General features: G+C 42.7%; 2 protein-coding genes and 1 pseudogene across 2 annotated transcripts in view; all 3 read left to right on the top strand.

The window, feature by feature from the left end:
• Positions 1-20,908, top strand: part of DKC1 (dyskerin pseudouridine synthase 1) — a 185,729-nt gene that overhangs the window by 40,172 nt on the left and 124,649 nt on the right. The window lies entirely within an intron of this gene.
• Positions 7,535-10,084, top strand: LOC128406973 (tripartite motif-containing protein 15-like; annotated as a pseudogene).
• On the top strand, positions 11,256-11,819 carry LOC128406446 (DNA-binding protein inhibitor ID-3-A-like). Its single transcript, XM_053373856.1, has 2 exons — positions 11,256-11,391; positions 11,472-11,819. Exons 1-2 carry the CDS (start codon positions 11,283-11,285, stop codon positions 11,753-11,755), a joined length of 393 nt encoding a protein of 130 aa, XP_053229831.1. The 5' UTR covers positions 11,256-11,282; the 3' UTR covers positions 11,756-11,819.

Consider the following 20,908-nt stretch of genomic DNA (forward strand, 5'->3'; position numbering starts at 1 on the left):
TGGCAAAACAGTCCTCACGCTCCAGCAGAGTCTCTGCCCCTCCACTCACACTTCTGAGCTGCGCTGCTTAAGGTTTAAAATTGTGCTTCTGCTTTTAGCTCTTATGAGAAGGCCTGGACTGTTTTCTTAGCCTTTAGCTGGCAGTCCTCGGTCATTCAAAGGAACTTGCCCCCATCCTCTGAGAAGGCCCTGCAGTATTTGGCCCATCTGCTGCAGATTTGATGTGTAGTTACAATTATCAGAATTCAGTCCACTGCAATGTCTGTTATAGTGAAACTTTATTTTTCAGAGACTCTTGTAAAAAGTTTGTCATGTGCGGGGCCTTGGAAGGTTGGAATAGGCTCCAACTTCATAGGACAGTGGGCAGGAAGCTGGTCAATTTTTACCTATGCAGTTTCCAGAACAAATTAAGACTTGTCTGCTGGTTAAAGTTCAAGGCGAGACTCCTTTCAGTATTCCATTGCATTTTTGGTGCACTGAGGGTTGGAGAAATTGTGTTGGAGCCAGAACGGGGTAGAGAGTATGGAGGCTTATTGCTTCGGGACTTTTCCTTACCTGCTTTGGAGCTTGTCATTAAAGTCAGGAGCTCTAAGACAGACCTAGTGGGAAGGAGTGCCACCATCAGGCTTCTGGTCATAGGTGAGGAGGGCCCTTTGCGTGGTTATGGATACCAGAAATATTTGGCTTTTTGTTCCCCTGGGGGCTGGCCCGCTTCTAGTGCACAAAAATGGGTTACCGTTAGCCAGGCATCAATTTGCTTGCGTCGTGCGCCAGTTATTGCGGCTTGCCTACCCCTGAACACGCCTCATTCCTTCCAAATAGGTGCTGCTACAAAGGCTGCGCACTGGGGCCTGTCAGTAGACAGGATTGTGAATATGGGTCATTGGAAGTCTGACTCTGACAAGGGTTACGTCAGGAAGCGTCGCCAATGATGTCTGTGCTGATGCCTGTTCGTTATTTCCTTTTTTCATAGTAGCAGCTGTGCGCATTTGGATTGTTGGCCACAGCATTGTACATTGGACGGGCAAGCGCACTGATGAGTCTGGACTGGGGTGCCATCTTGGTCTTCCTGCCCATGTGAACGTATCCTGGATGTCCAGATGGGGAATGCTTTGGGAGGAGTTCCTTCCTTTGGTGCGGTCGAGTGTGACCTGTGTAGGTCCTCCCACAGCGCTGGTGATGCAGCTGGGCAAAAATGATTTTCTGTCTTCCTCCAGCATAAGCTTGCATTCCTGCATGCAAGAGGACTTGGATGAGTTGATGGCAGCTCTCCCTGGACTCAACATATTTTAAAGCATTGGTTCAAGGTAGTCTGGGGTGTGTGTGTTGGAGAACCTGTTCCCTCCAATGTGCAAAGGTATTCCGTTAAAGGTATCCAGGGATTCACCATGCTTTTGTCGACCCCTTTCGAGGGGTAGGGCCATGCATGAGTCCCTGGGAGCATTTGGGGTGAGCTTGAGTCTGATCCTGGTTCATTGCTCCCCCACGATGTTTACCTGTACTGATGATATGGTGGGGCCCAGTCGTCAGTGCTGCCCTGCTGAGGTCAGGTGCAGCTAGTCGGGAACCAATGCCTAGACAAACTACCACCGAGCAGGCCAGAAAGTGCGTGAATAAGGCGGCGGTAAAAAAGGTCCTTGCTTTAGGTGGTTCCATGATTTTGCACCCTGTGATTACCTTCAAGGCTGCTGCCCTCTTTAGGGCTGATGGGGTGCACCTTTCCCTTCAGGAAAAAACACCTGGTTGGCTGCTGTTGCGTTGGGTTTGAAGGAAGGGTTGAAACTGTGAGTGGTTTGGGCGGCGACCTTCAGTGCTTGATTGGCATTGGTTTAGGAATTGGTTGGTGGAGAGGTATGGATTGGCTGTGCCTGCCCCTTCAAAATGCTAAAATTGTAAAAAAGATCTAGAATGAGGTATACGAGGAGCTGAAAAAATTGTTTAAGATTTTGTTTACAAAAAAGCCAGAGGCTTTTCTGTTAGGCCTAATATCTTATGACATCCCCAAACACAAGAAAAATGTATTCCTTTATGAAACAGCAGCTGCCAGGATATTGATTGCAAAATACTGGAAGGGGGACAAAATCCCATCACTATTAGAATGGCAAAACAAACTTGGCGAGTTTGTAGAAATGGCAAAATTGACAGCAATTATTAGAGGCCACTCAAATCAGAGAATAATTAGAGAGTGGGATGGAGTGAAGGAATACAGGAAAAAAATATGGTAAAGACATAAGCACAGGGCAGGGCAGCCATTTCTCTCTCTTTCTCCACATGCACCGAAGAAACAACATCTGCTTAGCCAAAGATGCCCTCTTGGCTTCCAGCCAAGACAAAAGGACTGTCTTCTTATGGAATAGTTTCCAAGTAGATGTTACTTTTCTAAGCTAAGTCTGCCTTCTGGGATCCGATTGTAAACAGCATGTGTGAGTAAACCTTTTTATACTTTTATAGAAGACTGTGTCGTGTCTTATCTTTTATGAGGGAAAAAGGGGGAAATACCAGAACAGTTATTATAGAGGCTTTAGTGAGCCTGAGCAAATGAATCCGCTGCAAGTTTTAAAAAAGGGGAATGTTACTCTGCTAAATTGTGGAACTTGTTAACACAAGTTGGAAAAGGAAATAATCAGACAGTATATCCTCTCTTGCATCCCTGAACATTCCCACAAAAATAAGTACTGGAAGCTAAAACCCCTTGGTGCATTTTGCCCATCAAAGCCTTTGCCGTTAAGAAGGAAAACATGAAGGGAAATTGGGCAACATATAAAATGTTATTACAGGGCAAATTAATAAATTGAGATGAAAAGACATTGAAATCCATAAATATTTGACAGACTGGTTCCAATACTTCCAACTGAATGAAAAACAAGACAAAATGGGGTTTCCTGGAGAAATATCAAAATGACTGGGAGGGGCTGTGGAGAGAAGACATAAGCATGTTATAAGGGGGCGGTGAAGAAGGAGGAAAGAGAAGGAAGTACTGTCCTGTTCTCAGATTGGGGACAGCCTCCCCCCTCCTTCTCCCCAACCTGTGGAAGGACCAGACTCAAATTCCTCACCTCTGGACCCCTCAGCAAATGTCCAAGCTACAACCCCAGGGTGAAGTGTAAGCCTCATCCCCACAAGTCATGTGTCCTTAACTAAGTTTTACATTCAGAGGGTGCTATCTAAAGAAGTATCTCCCATTTCTAGGAAGGCCACTTCAACTTCATCTAGCGCTCAGTCGCTTTCTTCACTGTCTTCCCAGTGCCCCTGGGCAAGCTCTCCAGGCTCGCTGACATACCTGAGGTCCATAGACTATGCTGCCAACCACAGGGCAGACTATTTCCGCAAGCTAAAAAAGGAGAGGCAAGTCCACTACTCTGCCATCCGGTCCAAGCCGAATCACGTGATTTCCATGCTGCCTAGGAGGGGCAATGCGGCAGAAAACTACATAGGCTGCCGCCCAGTGAGGTGCAACTTAAAGCCTAGGCAGCGGATCAGCAAGAGCCTCATAAACCTCAGAGACTTTGCACTGTATTCATCATATGACTGCTTCTGAGAAATGGGATCGTGAGAGCTGGCACACATTACTGCCATGCAGGGGGTGCTTCTGTCTTGGTGGTGGTTGTTTTTTTTAACTTGGCTGCCCAGCCATTTTTGTGATACTGCAAGCCTTTCTCAGGCTTTGCCGTGCCATGGAGAAGAATGGTTTGGAATGCCAACCAATATGCACATTATACCTTGCGGCACAAAGGGAGCCATCACATGGAAACACCTTCACGTTGCTCTTTGTGGCTTACATTTTGTGTGCGTCACTTGTAAGTGCTCCAGCCTTCACACTTGGCCAATTCTGTACTGCCCTTACAAATGTTGCTTTCTAGTGCTTTTTTGGTCAAAGAAATCATGGACTAACTTGGTTTCATCGAGGGACAATAATATTAGCCATTTAGAAAGTGCAAAAAGAAAGTGTTTGCAACTGTGATTGGAGTATTCATCTTTTTAAAATATAAACTTTGCAATTTTTTCACAATTTCTGTATGCACATCAGCTATATGTAATAAATAAATCATCAACAACATCATTATCTTTATACCCCACCCATTGGGCTGGCTTTTCCAAGGGACTCTGGGGGACTTACAGCATATCTAAAAACATCCAGCATTAAAAATCTCCTGATACACGACTCAGGAGATCGAGAGGGAGAAGAAAGAGAAGGCAGGAAGGGTAATCATGTCAGACCACTAACTCCTCGAAATACAAATGTCTTCCGGATAGATTGCCCATAAACTCCACCCCTTGGTCCAACATGGTTACCTCTTCCATGCTTAGCTAATCTCTTCCTCCTTCCCTCTCTGAGGAAAAAAACCTATACCTTTTGCCCATACAAATGTTTAACTTTAACATATAAAATACATACTAATATAAGCAACATCAAAACACCAAAAACCAGTATAATCACAGGGTGCCAAGCCAAATTTAAAATGCTGGTCATGGTAGGGCTCTATCCTGAACAGATGTCCCACCAATGGTGTGTGGTTCAATCCTGAATATCCTGAGTGACTCTTCTTAGCTTGGCTTGTTTTACTACGGCAATATTAGTACTTTGCATTATGACACATTCCAAGTTTTCCCACAATCTTCATGTGCTTTCTCACTCCTTTTCTCCAAGCAGACTGAATCCCTCGCAAACACCCCATCAGATACCTGCAGCCACACAACACAAACCCTGCCAGCACTGAACTTCAACCACTCCACATTTGCTGAGGGTGCATTTGCATTCCTCTCAGCCTGGAATGCCTCCTTCAGGAGGTACAATGAAACCATTTGCAGCCACTGGAATCAGCCAGCAAGTGATCCATCCACAAGAGCCAGACTCTGGACTTGAAAAATCCCAAGCACATTTATCTGGATTTTTCATTCTCTCTGCAAGAGGAGATATGTGAAAGGCAGTGCTACATCTGACACAGTCATTAGGGAGGTGCAATCAGGGATTAAACAACAAAAAGAGGAAGGGATACTAACAGTCAGAAAGGGTGCTCTGCCTGAAAAGCAGCAAAGAGCTGGCTGCTCCGTCCCGTCCTGCTTCTGCTGCTGGTTTTGGAAAAGCTCAGTACATAAAATAGAAGCTAGAGGAAGCTAAAACGACAAGCCACACAAGAAGCCAGTGACTTCTGTCTTGCAGGTAGGTTTTTCAGATGACCCAGACCTTTTCTCAAAAGGGGGGGGGGAGAGGAAGAACCACTGAAATATTGAGATGAAGAGGAGGAAGATGAAGACGAATATGACAAGATTGGTAACCCCGGAATGCTTTCCATTATTGAAGTTACAAGAGATGCATTCTGACAAAATGAAAAGCTTAGTACAAAAAAAAAAGTTTGTAGTGTGGGTGTTCACCTATGTTCGTGCCTTGTTCAATCTTGCTGCAGAAAAGAGGGGAGAGGATACCCTGCTAGATATATAGACTTTTGGATTAATCATATATAAATAAAATATTATATATAATATTTGGAGGGACGGGGTGGTGGTTGTGGGGCGAGAGTAGCATGGATTTCATCTAGTTGTAGAAAATGAGTGAAAAGAACATGCAGATCGTGGGAAAAGTGGAGTGGTTGAAGTAGCTGAAAAGTTCATTAAGGGCGGGTGTGAGCTGTGTGGCAGTACCACCTGATGGCTTGTTTGAAAGAGAATCCATTTTGGTGTAGAAAGGACTGAAGCGTACCTATTGCTGATGTACGTACAGAAACTGGAAACTCCTGCAATTTTATTTCCCTAGCATAGAGGAAGGGGGTGTGTGATGGTGGGGGGCTGTGGAAATCACCCCTCTGCAAATGGTCACATGGACCGGCAGAGCATGGAGGACAGGGGGACTCTGGAGGGCATGGCAGCTGCCACCAGACCTTATATAAACCATGGATAAAATATAAATATATACTGGAACCTACAAAACCTTGGTGCATTTCACCCATCAAAGCCTATGGCGTTAAGAAGAAAAACATGAAGGGAAATTGGGCAACATATCAAATGTTATTAGAGGGGGAAATTAATAAATTAAGATGAAAGTACTTTGAAATCCATATATATTTGACAGGCTGGCTCCAATACTTCCAACTGAATGAAAGACAAGGAAAATAGGGTTTGCTGGAGAAATATCAAAACTAAAGAGAACTCTAATACAGCCTAAAGGAAAATATCTATCTAAAATGTATAATCTCCTCCACAATTCACACCCTGCCATCAAATAACTTTTGTCTCACTTAAAACGCTCAACCTTTTCTGAGGATGCACACCTCAGAACACATAGGGACAGAGAAAGCTAAAACATTCTGCAGTTTGAATGCCCCCAAATGGCAGAACATTCAGAGTGCTCCTTGCAGGCATGTCTTAAGCTTTAATACCATGGGGCTCCAACCATTTGTGCCATATGACCAAGTAAGGCATCTTTCCAACTGCGGCAGCCCCATTTCCTTTGTAAAAGATAGAAAAAACACAGTTCCATGGCAAAACAAGTAATGTAGTGTGAAAGAAACATTGGGGGGGAGACAGAAGACCTAAAAGAATAATCAGGTACACCAAAACAATAATTACCACATCAAAATACAGAACGTTATGAAACGTTCTTTAAGAAACAGATAAAAGTTCCTGGAAAACTTTTAAAAGGGTTCCAGAATTTTCTTTAGTGCGTAGGAGTGACCTCTAGGATTGATTGGTGTCCACTAGAGGTGCAAATAAAGGGAGGAGGTTGCAGGCTGCAATGTCTGTATAAGGAAAGCACACTCACACCCAACACGCACACACACACAAACATAAACTATCTGCACACACACTGACAACAAGGTTGGAAGTAAGACAATGTGTGCTCCTGATACTGTGAGTTTTGCTCTCTCAGGATTCTTAAGTACTGAGATTATACTGTGCTGGAGATATAAAGAAGGAATTTCAATTTGCAGTGTTGCATTTAACTTGCCTTAAAAGGTGGAGAGAGAAATCTAGTATTTGCACTTACCAAAAAAAGAAAAGATAAGAAATGGGGGGGGGGGAGAGAGCAAACCCTATTGAGGGAAAATTGTGCATGAACCTGCAACTTTGTATAACAATTGCTTAAAAAACGAATAAGTGGTTTATTAATAAAGAAAGGAAAAAAGAATATTTTTTCTTTACCTTCTGGTAGGAAACCATTCTAATCTTCTGTGTGTAAAAAGTCTCTGTATTATATTGTAATTTGAATTTTTTGTAATTAAGACAACAACTTTGTGCATCAACCAATTTATCAATTTAGAATATTTGTTAGGAAAGCAACAGCAGAGATAACCTCCCCTCCTCCCTTTATCTTGACTTATTCACTTCCATTTTCAGGGGGGGAGAGAAGCATGCATGTGTGAAAAGCAATGTTGTCCAATGAAATTTGATATTGTGTCACACCAGGCCCAAAGACTTTTGAAGAAAAATTAAATGGTGCATACCGGGCTATCAGCCCGTGTGTAGTTCAGATTCTGCAGTTTGATTGCCCACACCTCCTTGCAGGCATGTCTTAAACTTAAACTTAAACTTTAGTACCATGGGGCTCCAACCATTTATGCCATATGACCAAGTAAGGCATCTTTCCAACGGCAGCAGCCCCATTTCCTTTGTAAAAGATGGAAAAACACAGTTCCATGGCACAACAAGTAATGTCGTGTGAAAGAAAAATTGGAAAAAATAACAGAAGCCCTAACAGAATAATCAGGAAAACCAAAGCAATCATCACCACATCTAGATACAGTCTATGGCACAAAACCATTAAAACCGGTACTGGGAAGCAATATATTTGTGTTATAATTGATTATGTTTCTAGGTATTTGGGCTATTATCCTGCCCAACCCTGCTGTAGATCACCTCATGAAAGCTTTCAGCTTAATATCTAATGACATCCCCAAAGACAAGAAAAATCTATTCCTTTACACAACAGCAGCTGCCAGAATATCCCATCACTATTAGTATGGAAAAACAAACTCGGCAAGGCCACTCAAATCAGAGAATAATTAGAAAGTGGGATACAGTGAAGGAAAACATGAAAAAATATGGTCCCGGAATTGAAATATTAATAGAGAATGTGTAAAACCTGCAGGGGTAAGCAAGAAAATAATAATAGAAGCAAATGAATAATTATTAAATTATAACAACACAACAAGATGGAAGAAGTAAGATATTGAGATCACACATGGTTGAAGGGGAGAGGGGGGTATATGGGAACCTATAATATCATTTATAATATAATTTGTTAATTGCGCTGTATTTATGTAGAGCAAAGTGAAGCCTAGAGGAATTAGATATATTTTGATTTAGGTAATCTATGTAATAAGCTTGTGTTAGAAAACAAATATGGATTTTGACTTTGATGTTTGTAATATTTTTTATTTTGAAATAAATATTATTATTATTATTGTTGTTGTTGTTGTTGTTGTTGTTGTTATTATTATTATTATTATTATTATTATTATTATTATTATTTTAAAGCTCTGAACACTCAGATTCTTCATGCTAATTTACTGGTCAGGAGATTTCTTACTGAAATTGCACACTTCCAACATTGCAACAGCTAGTGACAAATGTGGACTGATCTGTCGTTAGCTCAGAAAAAAGGGCAACAACAAAAAAACAACTTTGCATATATGCAGCTTGTATGTATATTTTGGATTATAGTTTTTTAACAACATTTTTGGGGGTTGAAGTGGGGGGTATATGGGAACCTATAATATAATTTATAATATAATCTGTTAATTGCGTTGTATTTAAAATTGGGTTTTAGAAGTAATAAGTCTATTATTTTTGTGGTGTTTTTTTCTTTAGTATTGTAATGTATATTTTGTGTGTGTGTGTTATATGTTTGTGATAAATGTTGAAAATTAATTTTAAAAAATTGGGGGCGAGAAGAAGTTAACCCATCAGGTGGGGAGAGCCGGTTGCGAGGGACATGGGGAACCTTTGCACCTTTTCTGCAGGGCTTGCACGGCCCCCATCTGCATAGTCTGCAAGAGGTCGAAAGAGCACAGCGAACATGAACTGATTAATCTGGAACTGGCTTCACAGTGGTTGAAGCAAATAGTCCAGTTTCTGGTGCAAGAGAGACGAGTGATTGTGGAATTGAAACTGGCTGAAGAAGAAAGAGCCAGGCATATCTGGCGGAGCCAGAGGAGGAGAAGAACAAGATCATGGGTGCTTTTGAACAGATGCGCAACTTCCTGGAGGAGCTGCAGCGCTTTTGGCTGACTGAACTGGAGGATCTGGAGAAGGAGATGGAGAAGAAAAAGGAAATAAATATCATCAAGCTCTCGGAGGATATCGCCGGTCTCAGTGTGAGATGCATAGAAATGGAGAAGAATTGCCAACTGGCCGCTATTGAGTTCCTGAAGGGCATCGGGACTACGGTGACCAGGTTTCAGGAGTTGAAAAGAAGGCGGACACTGCTGGGCATCTCTCCAGGCATGGAAGAGAGACTCATAATTTACACTCAGAAAAATTCATTTCTGAAGGATACCATGGAGAAATGCAATGGGCTACCGATTCAGGCACTGAACACAGTGAGTGTCACTCTAGAGCCAGGAACAAAACACCCTTTTCTTGTTATAACATGAAGAGTTTGAGAAGAAGAAGAAGAAAGGCAGGACACGCTGGACAACCCTGGCCTGGGAGATTCGACAGCATGCTCTACGTGCTGGGCCATGCAGAATTCACCTCAGGAAGATATTGGTGGGAGGTGGTGGTGGAAGAGGAGAAGGAGGAAAGGGAATGGGCCACCTGGGCCGTAGGGGCTGCAAAAGAGTCTGTCAGGCACAAAGGCTTTGTCAGCATGCTTCCTTCTGTGGGGATCTGGGCCATTGGGAAGGCAAAGGATGAGTCAGCCTCATCTGATCCCTTCTGGGCTTCAACCCACCCTGAGCGGACCCCTTTGAGCTTGACTTATGAGCCCAGGAAGATCCGGGTGTCCCTAGACAATGATGAGGGTCATGTGGAATTCTGTGATGCCCACACTAATGGTTTGATCTTCAATTTCCAACAAGCCTCATTCTCTGGGGAGAAGGTCCAGCCCTTTTCCCATGCTTGGTGGGGAGTTGGTCTGAAGTGTTGAGTCCTCACCGCTCCCAGCTCTGTCACCCCCAACCTGAGAGGAGGTGGCAGCCTAGCATTTTCTCCACAGAGTTATTCGTTTGTGGGTGCCAGACATCCTAAATTTCTGGATCCAGTAAATGTTAGAATTTAATCTGTGTGTGGTGTATTAGAACTGGATGCCAGACAGTAGGTTTAGCAAGAATTAAAATACAAGCCAGGCCAGCTTCCCCATGTCGGGAAAGTGCCTGGGAGACGAGCCATCGTTCCCACACCATTATTTTTCAACTTTATTTTGTACAACTTTATTTTCTGCAACTGGAAAATTTTAAAATGTTAATAATAAAAGAACTACATGGTGGAAGGAAGAAAAAAAGGAAGGAATAGGCCATTAAGAAAAGTCAAGGAGAATGGGTTTCTGGACCAGATAGCTGTTGGGTGGGGCCCTTCCTGCAGTTCTGAGTTAGTTCAGAAAACAAAGCAGAGTTTGAAAGGAGAGTCTTTACAATGGGTGACCTAGGGGGAAGAAGTTGCAGTCTGGTAAAGGCGGCAAGCTGGGGAGAGGGTCAGAGCACGATGGTTGATGTTATTTTGAATCCTAAACTGCAGCTATGGAAGAGTTTGTTTTTTGAAAAATAAAAAAAATAAAAAACCCTAAAAAGAAGAAGAAGAGGAAGAGGGGCAAACAACCAGGGGTACAATGGAAATTCAATAATACTGTATAAAAATGGTAATATAAGAGCATTTAGTTAGAAGACTCTCAAATTGAGGTAAAATAATGTAAGCAGAATTAGTAAATACGTAAAGAACCAGAAGGGGAAGTTGAGGGGAGTCTTTGGGTGGGGGGAGAACTGGATTTTATTTCATCCTTCTCTCTTCTTATGTTTAAGATGATTATGCTGATTTTAACATTGTAAAACTGTAAAACCCAATTAAAAAAATTAAAAAAGGAAGAGGAAGAGAAGGAATACTACCGGCTCAACTTTATGATCAGTGAAAATATTTGCTACTGCAAAGGTAGCATTTCTGTTTTTAAAATATATACATGGGGCTTTTTTGCAAAGAGAAGCATTTTCTGCGTGCACACAATAGAGAATCAACCAGGCTGCCAAGCAAGGGGCAGTATCGATCTCTCTCTCTCGAGGTTGCTTGCTTGCTTCTCCCGCCTTAAGGAAGGAAATCTTGCCCTTCTGCGAATCCCTGCTGGTTTTTCCACCTTTATGGCCATGAAAGGAATCACCCCGTCAGATCAGTCAGGATCTGCTAGGAAGCAAGCTGCGTGCTGCCTCTCTGATCAGAGCCTCACCATCACCCAGGGAACAAACAACAGAACGAAGCCCCTTGGCCAGTGACTCCTGTTGCACAGGCCTTCAATAAAATGCCATGAGTCTTGCCAAAACAAAAAAACCAGAGCCCGGCTCAGGAGGAGCCCAAGAACCTCCTTTACGACATGAATGACTGCTACTCCAAGCTGCATGAGCAGGTGCCGAGGATCCCTCAAGGCACCAAAGTCAGCCAAGTGGAAATCTTGCAGCACGTCATCGACTATATCTTTGACCTGCAGATCGTGCTAGAGGAACAGGCGAAGAAGGGACAAGATCCGCCCGCAGCTGAGACTTCCCTACTCTCTTTAAAAGCTGCAGAGCAGGCATCCAAACTTTGCTCAAAAGAGGAGAGGAATCTCTGCCACTAACCTCTTAAAACAGACTGCAAGTGTGGGATCCTGGCACTTGGTTCTCTCCAGTGAGACAGGAGATAGAAGAGAGACATGAACAGGGGAAAGGATCAAGTGTTTTAACCCCGTGCATCCAGTAATGGAGAGACCTCCACCAATCTCTTCCAGATAAACTGTAGAACATGGGTCTGGCCAGCCAGTTGCTGATGCCTTGACTGGTCTTCCAGAAACAACTTTCTGCCCTCAATCTGTTATTCTCTTCCAACGACCTGAAAACAAAATTTGCAGGCCAGGGAGCGGGGGGCGGTGAAAGCAAGCCCACTTTTTAATACACTCTCTGATTTAACTATCGGATTGCTGTATTGCACAAGAAACAACTTTGCGGGGTTTGTTTCCGTGTGTTTGTTGTGTTTAGACGGATTTTTTTTCTTTTTTTAAAAGCTCTAAACCATCAGATTCTTCATGTTGATATTCTCATCAGTAGATTTCTTAATGAAATCGCACACTTCCAACATTCCCACAGCTTGTGACAAATGTGGACTGATCTGCCGTTTGCTCAGAAAAAAGGGCAGCAAAAAATACCTTTGCAGATATGCAGATTGTATGTATATTTTGGATTATAGTTTTTTAAACATCATTTTCTTGGGGGGAAGGGGACTTTCAAGAACAGGAAAACTGATGTGAAATAGCTGAAAAGCCAGCTTCTTCCCGCTGCTCTCATTGACCGTGTTCAGTGTGGTGAGTGTGGTTGCTTGCATCCCCTAGTCCACCTGTCAGTGATCATCTATTTTAGAATATACAAGGGATTGCAAGAAAGAGGTGCGGAATTGGAATATGAGCCACCTGCCCATCTCACCAAATGTCAGCAAGAGCCTTCATATTCTGTATATTCTGTATATTTTGTAATTCTCTAAATAAAGTACACCAAGCAGTAAGAAAAAAAAAAGGTATATACAAGGGAGTTATCCATGAAATCCAGAAATCTGACAAAGGCCACCCATTTAGGGCTTACTTGGATAAAGACGTTGCTGTGTGTAGTGGAGCTTGTCCAAAAATACACTCTTATGCTGCTTGGCCCCTTCATATATATATATATATATATTTGACAGGCTGGCTCCAATACTTCCAACTGAATGAAAGACAAGAAAAAAGGGTTTGCTGGAGAAATATCAAAACTAAAGAAAAATCTAACCTAGCCTAAAGGAAAATATCTATCTAAGATGTATAATCTCCTCCACAATTCACACCCTGCCATCAAAGAACTTTTGTCTCACTTAAAGTGCTCAACCTCTTCTGAGATGCACACCTCAGAACACAGAGACAGGCCACATAAGAAGCCAGTGACTTCTGCCTTACAGGTAGATTTTTCGGATGACCCAGACATTTTCCTCAAAAGGTGGGGGGGAGGAAGAACCACTGGAATATTGAGATGAAGAGGAGGAGGAAGACGAAGGGGAATATGACAGGGTTGGTAACCACAGAATGCTTTCCATTATTGAAGTTACAAGAGATGCATTCTGACAGAATGAAAAGCCATATAAATGTGGCCAGGTAGGGGCCCCAAGATCTTCTGCAATGCATTTGCAAAGTTTTTCGCAGATAGTCTGATTGGAAGTGATCCAAAACATGAAGCAAGAAATGGCTCGCCATCGGCATGAGTACCAAGACCTGCTGAATGTAAAGATGGCTCTTGATATTGAGATTGCCACTTACAGGAAACTGCTGGAGGGAGAAGAGAGCAGAATCACAATGCCCATTCCGACTTTTGCATCCCTGAACCTGAGAGAAACAAACCTTGAGTCTATCCCAATAGACACCCACTCCAAGAGAACACTTCTTATCAAGACTGTTGAAACTAGAGATGGACAAGTTACAATGAAACTTCTCACCATGATGAACTGGAGTGAAGAAGAGAAGAGCACATCTTCCTTGTGCCAAAATGAACCCTTAGCAATTGAGAATATTTGTTAGGAAAGCAGCAGCAGAGATAACCTCCCCTCCTCCCCTTATCTTTACTTATTTGCTTCCATTTAAAGGGGGGAAGAGAAGCATGCATGTGTGAAAAGCAATGTTGTCCAATGAAATTTGATATTGTGTCACACCAGGCCCACAGATTTTTGAAGAAAAATTCAATGGTGCATACCGGGCTATCAGCCCCAATGGCATAACATTCAGAGTGCTCCTTGCAGGGGTGTCTTAAACTTTAATACCATGGGGCTCCAACCATTTGTGCCATATGACCAAGTAAGGCATCTTTCCAATTGCAGCAGCCCCGTTTACTGTATTGGTTCTGTTCAAATGAGAGGGGGTGTTAGGAAATCATTATTTAAGAAACAGATAAAAGTTCCTGGGAGCTATAAATAGGGTTCCAGAATTTTCTTTAGTGCCTAGGAGTGGCACTCTACGATTGATTGGTGTCCACTGGAGGTGCAAATAAAGGGAGGAAGTCGCAGACTGCAATGTCCGTAGAAGGAAAGCACACTCACACCCAACACACACACACACAAAAACACAAACTCTCAGCACACACGCTGACAACAAGGTTGGAAATAAGACAATGTGTTCTGCTGATACTGTGAGTTTTGCTGTGTCAGGATTCTTAATTACTGGACTGAGATTATACTGTGCTAGAGATATAAAGAAGGAATTTAAATTTGCAGGGTCGCATTTAACTTGCCTTAAAAGGTGGAGGGAGAAATCTAGTATTTGCACTTACAAAAAAAGAAAAGATAAGAAATGGGGGACAGGGCAAAGAGCAAACCCTATCGAGGGAAAATTGTGAATGTCCTGCAACTTTGTATAACAATAGCTTAAAAAGGAATAAGTGGTTTTATTAATAAAGAAAGGAAAAAAGAATATTTTTTCTTTACCTTCTGCTAAGAAACCATTCTAATATTCTGTGTGTAAGAAGTCTCTGTATGATATTGTAATTTGAATTTGTTGTAATTAAAACAACAACCTCGTGCACTCTCCCAAAAAAGAGCAAGAAAGAATTTAAAGAGCTTCTTCCTGCTGCTCTCATTCACCGTGTTGAGTGTTGTGAGTGTGGTGGCTTGCATTGCCTTGGTCCGCCTCTCAGGGACCATCCAGTAGAGGGTGGGACAAGCCATTCCTTGGACCTCCGCCAGGATCCAGGAGGAGTCACCCCACCACCAGTGCTCTTCCAGTAGGGGAGAGTAGTGGATCCGGGTGCGCGTGAGTGGCAGGGGATCCTGAGACCTCTAGTCGTCTTTCAAATGGACAATGTTGAAACAGAGCTTTATGAAATATGAATGCTGGTCTGTATGATCCCTATCGATAGTTGTTGTCATTTCTTCATTCAGTGGGGCTTGAAATTAAAGATATTTTTCACATCCAAAAAAACAAAGAAAAAGAAAAACATTTATTTGGATTTTCATTCTGTCTGCAAAGGAGAGAAGAAAAATGCAGTGCTTCATCAGGCACAGTCATTAGAGAGGTTCATTAGGGATTAATTTAAAAAAAAGAGGAGGGGATTCTAACAGCCAAAAAGGCTGTTAGACAATTATACTATTGTTTGACTCGTGTTTCACAACCCTTTCGCGTGCCTGTCCCTCTCTGAAAAGCTTAGTACGAAAAATTGAAAAGCTTAGTACTAAAAAAAAAGTTTATAGTGTGGGTGTTCACCTCTGTTGGTGCCTTGTTCAATGGCCTGACACTGCTGCAAATCGCTCTGATTTTGCTCTTCACTATTCCCCTTCTTAATGAACAGCACCAGGTGGAAACTGACCATTCTTGTGAACCAGAATCTCAGAAATGCACTGGCAAAAGTCCCAAGTTAAACCCAGGGGTGAAGCGCAAACCTCAACCCCTCAAGTCAAGTTCAGAGCCGGTGCCCCAGCCAAGGGGAATGGAGCTTTCGCCTGGCCAAGCCATCGAGTGGGTGCTGGTTCATCCCCAGGGAGGATTCCTATGTCAGGAAAAGTATCCCCCAGTGGGTCACTCCATTGATGCAGCCCCACAGACTAGACGGGAGGAGTATGACTACAAGGGACCACCGCGATGACCAAGGGAGGTTCGGGCAGAGGATGACTATTGAGAGCTGGAGCGCCCACCCCAGGAAAGTCGCCGACCAACGATGTATCGACCGCCTAGCCCAGCCCTGGTTTACTCGCCAGAACGGTCTTGGGAGACTCGCGGGCCGGTTCGACGGTACGAGGAAGAGGAGGGCTACGGCCAGCAGCCCAGACCCTCTTACAGGTATGAAGGGAAGGAATCCTCAGCGTCAGGATGGACGAGCCCCGGGTTATCGCCCTGCCCCAAGGTACAGCTATGACCAAGAGCCACAAGATGTGGTTCTAAGGGGCATTACTCGTGGGTTTACTCTGAGGGATTTTGAATTACGTCTTTTCCCTGCGTATAAACCCCCCATTGATTTCCTGAGCTATCTGACCTTATTCGAACTAACCTGCCGGGAACTGGAGCTCCCCTCAAGACTGTATATGTCTATTCTGAAGACGTTGATTAGTGGGGAGTTGGAGGATCTCGTGGGCCATCTTCCTTTGTCCCACGCGCTAGACTATGAACAGTATAAACGCCTTGTTTTGGAAGCTGTATGGCTGTACAAGCTGCATATGAATGGATCTTCTGTATTCCAGGCTTTTTATATGATTTTGCAAACTTAACATATTCTGTTTGGCACTTTTGTATATCAAAATTTATACTGCTGTGGGGGGGGGAGAGAATTGCAGATGACTAAAGGACCAATTGACTGCAAGGCTCCTGAGACCTCTAGTCGTCTTTCGAATGGACAATGTTGAAACAGATATGGACTGCATGCGGAAAGCTACATCCGCGCTTTCCAGAAGGTTGATAAAACTGCTTCTTCTGAGTCTATCATTGGTAGCTGCAGAGGGGGTAGAAACATTTGAGGGACTGAGGCTGTTGGTGATTAAAGAACATTTTCTTTTTTGGGCTATTATCCTGCCCAACCCTGCTGTAGATCACCTCATGAAAGCTTTCAGCTTAATATCTAATGACATTCCCAAAGACAAGAAAAATCTATTCCTTTACACAACAGCAGCTGCCAGAATATCCCATCACTATCAGAATGGCAAAACAAACTCAGCAAGTTTGTAGAAATGGCAAAATTTACAGCAATTATTAGAGGCCACTCAAATCAGAGAATAATTAGTAAGTGGGATGGAGTGAAGGAAAACATTAAAAAATATGGTTCCGGAATTGAAATATTAATAGAGAATGTGTAAAAGGTGCAGGGGTAAGCAAGAAAATAATAATAGAAGCAATTGAATAATTATTAAATTATAACAACACAACAAGATGGAAGAAGTAAAATATTGAGATCACATATGGGTGAAGGGGAGTGGGGGGTATATGGAAACCTATAATATCATTTATAATACCATTTGTTAATTGTGTTGTATTTACATAGAGCAAAGGAAGCCTAGAGCAATTAGATATATTTTAATTTAGGTAATCTATGTAATAGGCTTGTGTTAGAAAATGAGTATGGATTTTGAAATTGATGTTTGTAATATTTTTTGGATTTGAAATAAAAATTTAAGAAAAAGAAAAAGAAACCATTTGCAGCCTCTGGAATCAGCCAGCAAGTGATCCACAAGAGCCAGATTCTGGACTTGAAGAATCCCAAGCACATTTATCTGGATTTTTCATTCTCTCTGCAAGAGGAGAGAAATGAAATGCAGTGCTACATCTGGCGCAGTCATTAGGGAGGTGCATTCAGGGATTAATTAACAAAAAAGAGGGACTTCCGGAGGCGGCGCAAAACCGTGATGGCGGACCTCTTCGAGCTCTGAAGAGGGGCACCGCAGAAAAGGGTTGCTCGCGACGGCGCAGCGGCAACCCATCAAGATAAACCACGGGCAGAGTGAGTCCGTGGCCGTGGGACCCGGCGGGCACCTGGAGCGACCCCGAAATCACAAAAGGAACCCCGTAAGGGGCTCCGGAGTGAAGGAGGGGGAGCGGTGCTGTGGGTTCATCGCTCTTTCTGCGGAGGCGAAGCCGCGCGGCTGTCACGGATGAGCGCTGACCTTTCTTCCAAGAAACATCGGGCTGAAACATCAAACCCGTGAGTAAGGACCTAAGATTCTACAAATCAAATCGGAAAATTTGGCTAAAAACGGGAGACGAGAAAGAGGAAGTCCGTCTTCCGACACTGCTTTCAAGATCAAAGCAGACGGTCTAAAGAGCGGAAAGCGCTGTGAACAGGGAAGCTTTGAAGCTTTAAATCGGGACTTTCGTGCACATTTGAATTTTACTTTTAAAGAATAAATACAGCATAAAATTGACCTGGAGCGGACACCCCAAGGGCAAGGGAAGACTCTAACCCCAAATTCCCGGGTGGCCGGGTAAAGTTGTTTAAACTGCGGAACTGTTGCAAGCTTCCAGATACTTTTGTAACTGGATAGTGTAATTTTGAGCTCACCTAGCTGAAGTGGATACAATTGCAGGCACCTTGCTGGAACTTTGTTATATGTTTAAAAGGGCTCTGCAGGACCTTTCTTTTAGCGTGCTGGAACTAATTTGCTTTTAAAATTGTTTTTAAAGTTGGAACAAAGAGACTTTAATTGCGGAAAGTTACCTTCTTCTTACTAAAACTTTGGTGGCACTCCCCCTAGAGGACATTGGGAATATAGAGGCCTGGGAAAGTTTCTCTGTTTACCTTCTCTCAATAGACTGTTTTTAATTCTGGACTTGCCTTTCCCATGGGATTACAACACTTGACCTTGAACGTTGACTGATGAGTGGCACAGGAAAGACAAGAGCAGCCAAAGCTAAGGAAGCTAAGGAGAAAGAGAAAGCAAAAAAGCAAGCACAGCTTTTGCAAACAACTTTAACTCAGGGACGTAGATTATCAGTTCCAGCTGTGCTTGCGACACAAAAAGTAGAAACCGAAAAGCCTGAAAAATCTGAAGAGGAAGATATGGCAGCAGGAGGAGCTGAGGCAGTACTGAAACAAGTTTTGGAACAATTGTCAGCAATAAATCAAAAAATTGATAACCAATCAACAAAAATTGACCAAGCAACATCCTCGATCCAGAAATTGACAGATCAGGTTTCCCAACATACCCAAGCAATTGAAAAATTGCAAGGAGCAACAGAAGAGAATCGTAAACTGGCAGGGGAAGCCGTTCAAATTGCAACATCAGCTAAAAAAGAAGTCGAGGAAGTTAAAGCGGAAGTCAAGCCTCTTTATAAACAGATAGGGGACCAACAAACCTATCTCTCGTTGGTGGAATTGAAAAATCGCGAGACCAACCTCAGACTAAGGGCAGTCCCAGAAATTGAACAAGAAGATTTGAAAGGACTTTTGACAACAGAGTTTACAAAGTTCTGGGACCTAAAAGAAGAAATTGATTTCAAAATTGTATCAGCTTTTCGGTTGGGAAGATTAGTAAGAAAAGATAGATCCAGAGACTGCTTAATAGCTTTGAGATCAAGGGAGGAGAGAGACAAAATACTAGGCCTACACTTCAAAAACTCAATTGTGATACAAGAGAAAAGGGTGGAAATTTACCGAGATATTCCTAAACAGTTATTGGACTTGAGAGCCACCTACTCAGATTTGGCTAAGTTGCTGAGACTCAACACAATTCCTTACAGGTGGGAGTTCCCACAAGGGCTATCATTCACTTACAAACAGAAGAAGGTTAAAATAAGATCACCAGAGGACTTACAAAAGTTCCAGCACGATCACGGAGAAGACCTCCAAAAAGAAGCAGCAGCTAATTGGCCTATACCCAACCCAGGTGGAGCAATACCTGCACCTTCGGAACCAGAGGAGAAAGAAGATACACCGCTCTAGGTGTAGCAGAATAGTTCAGGATGTCTCTGCGGCTACTCAGTTGGAATATAAATGGCGGAAATTCCCCGGAGAAAAGAAGGAGGTTATTTCACATATTGAAGAAAGAACAATTGGACATTATTTGCCTACAAGAAACCCATGTGACCAGGCTCCACAGGAAGGTTTTGGTAAATAAAAGATTAGGCCAAGAATTTATTTCGTCTGACAAAGTAAAGAAAAGAGGAGTGGTGATCTACGCTAAGGAGAGCCTGATACCCAAATTTCTATTTAAGGATGAACAAGGAAGAATTTTGGCAATTGAAATTCAAACCCAAGGAGAAAAAATATTGATATTAGGAATTTATGCCCCAAATGACGGGAAATCAGAATTTTTCAAGAAGCTGCATGAGACGTTGCTGGACTATCTGGATTATGCTAACATCATAATGATGGGAGATATGAATGGAGTGGTGTCTACACATATGGATAAGTCTTACAACCAAAACTTAACATCAGACGGCAGACTGCCCAAAACTTTTTTCGAACTGACTGACAATCTGGATTTGATCGACATATGGAGGACAGAGAACCCCCTAGGTAAAGAAGGAACTTTTTTCTCTGAGGCCCACCTGTCTTGGTCAAGGATCGACCAAATCTGGACCTCCAGGGGGCTGGCACCCAAGACTAAAAAGGTGGAAATCTGCCCAAAAACATGCTCCGACCACAACGCCTTGAAAATAGAACTTAGATTAACTCAACCCGGTTCCTTCAGATGGAGAATGAATGACACACTACTAAGAGATCAAGAGATTGTGAAAAAGGCCCAAAAAACATTAAAGGACTATTTTGAGATAAATCTGAATACTACAGTTGAAAAAAGAACGATCTGGGACGCAAGCAAAGCTCTTATGAGAGGGTTTCTGATACAACAGAATTCAATCAAGAAAAAACTCTGGAACGGAAAGAAGGACAAAATATTGGAGAAAATACACCAAGGAGAAAAAAAACTGAGAACCAAACCAAAGTCCAAGGGGGTGCTGAGAGAAATTAAATTCCACCAAGCAGAATACTCAAAATTGATTAATCAGGAGATTGAATGGAAAATAAAACAGATGAAGCAAAGATCTTTTGAATCAGCAAATAAATGTGGAAAGCTGCTAGCTTGGCAGCTGAAAAAAAGACAAAAGCTAAACACGATAACAAATCTAGAGATTGATGGAAGGATCGTACAGAAACCAGAAGAAATTAGGAGGTGCTTCCACAGATACTTCAAAGAACTGTATGCACAGGGGCCCCAGAAAGAATCAGAGATAGATCAATTTTTAAAGATAAATGGACTATCAAAAATAACTCAAGATAAAAGATCAATCTTGAACTCTACAATAACC

The sequence above is a fragment of the Podarcis raffonei genome, chromosome Z (genome assembly GCF_027172205.1).
Source record: "Podarcis raffonei isolate rPodRaf1 chromosome Z, rPodRaf1.pri, whole genome shotgun sequence".
NCBI lineage: Eukaryota > Metazoa > Chordata > Lepidosauria > Squamata > Lacertidae > Podarcis > Podarcis raffonei.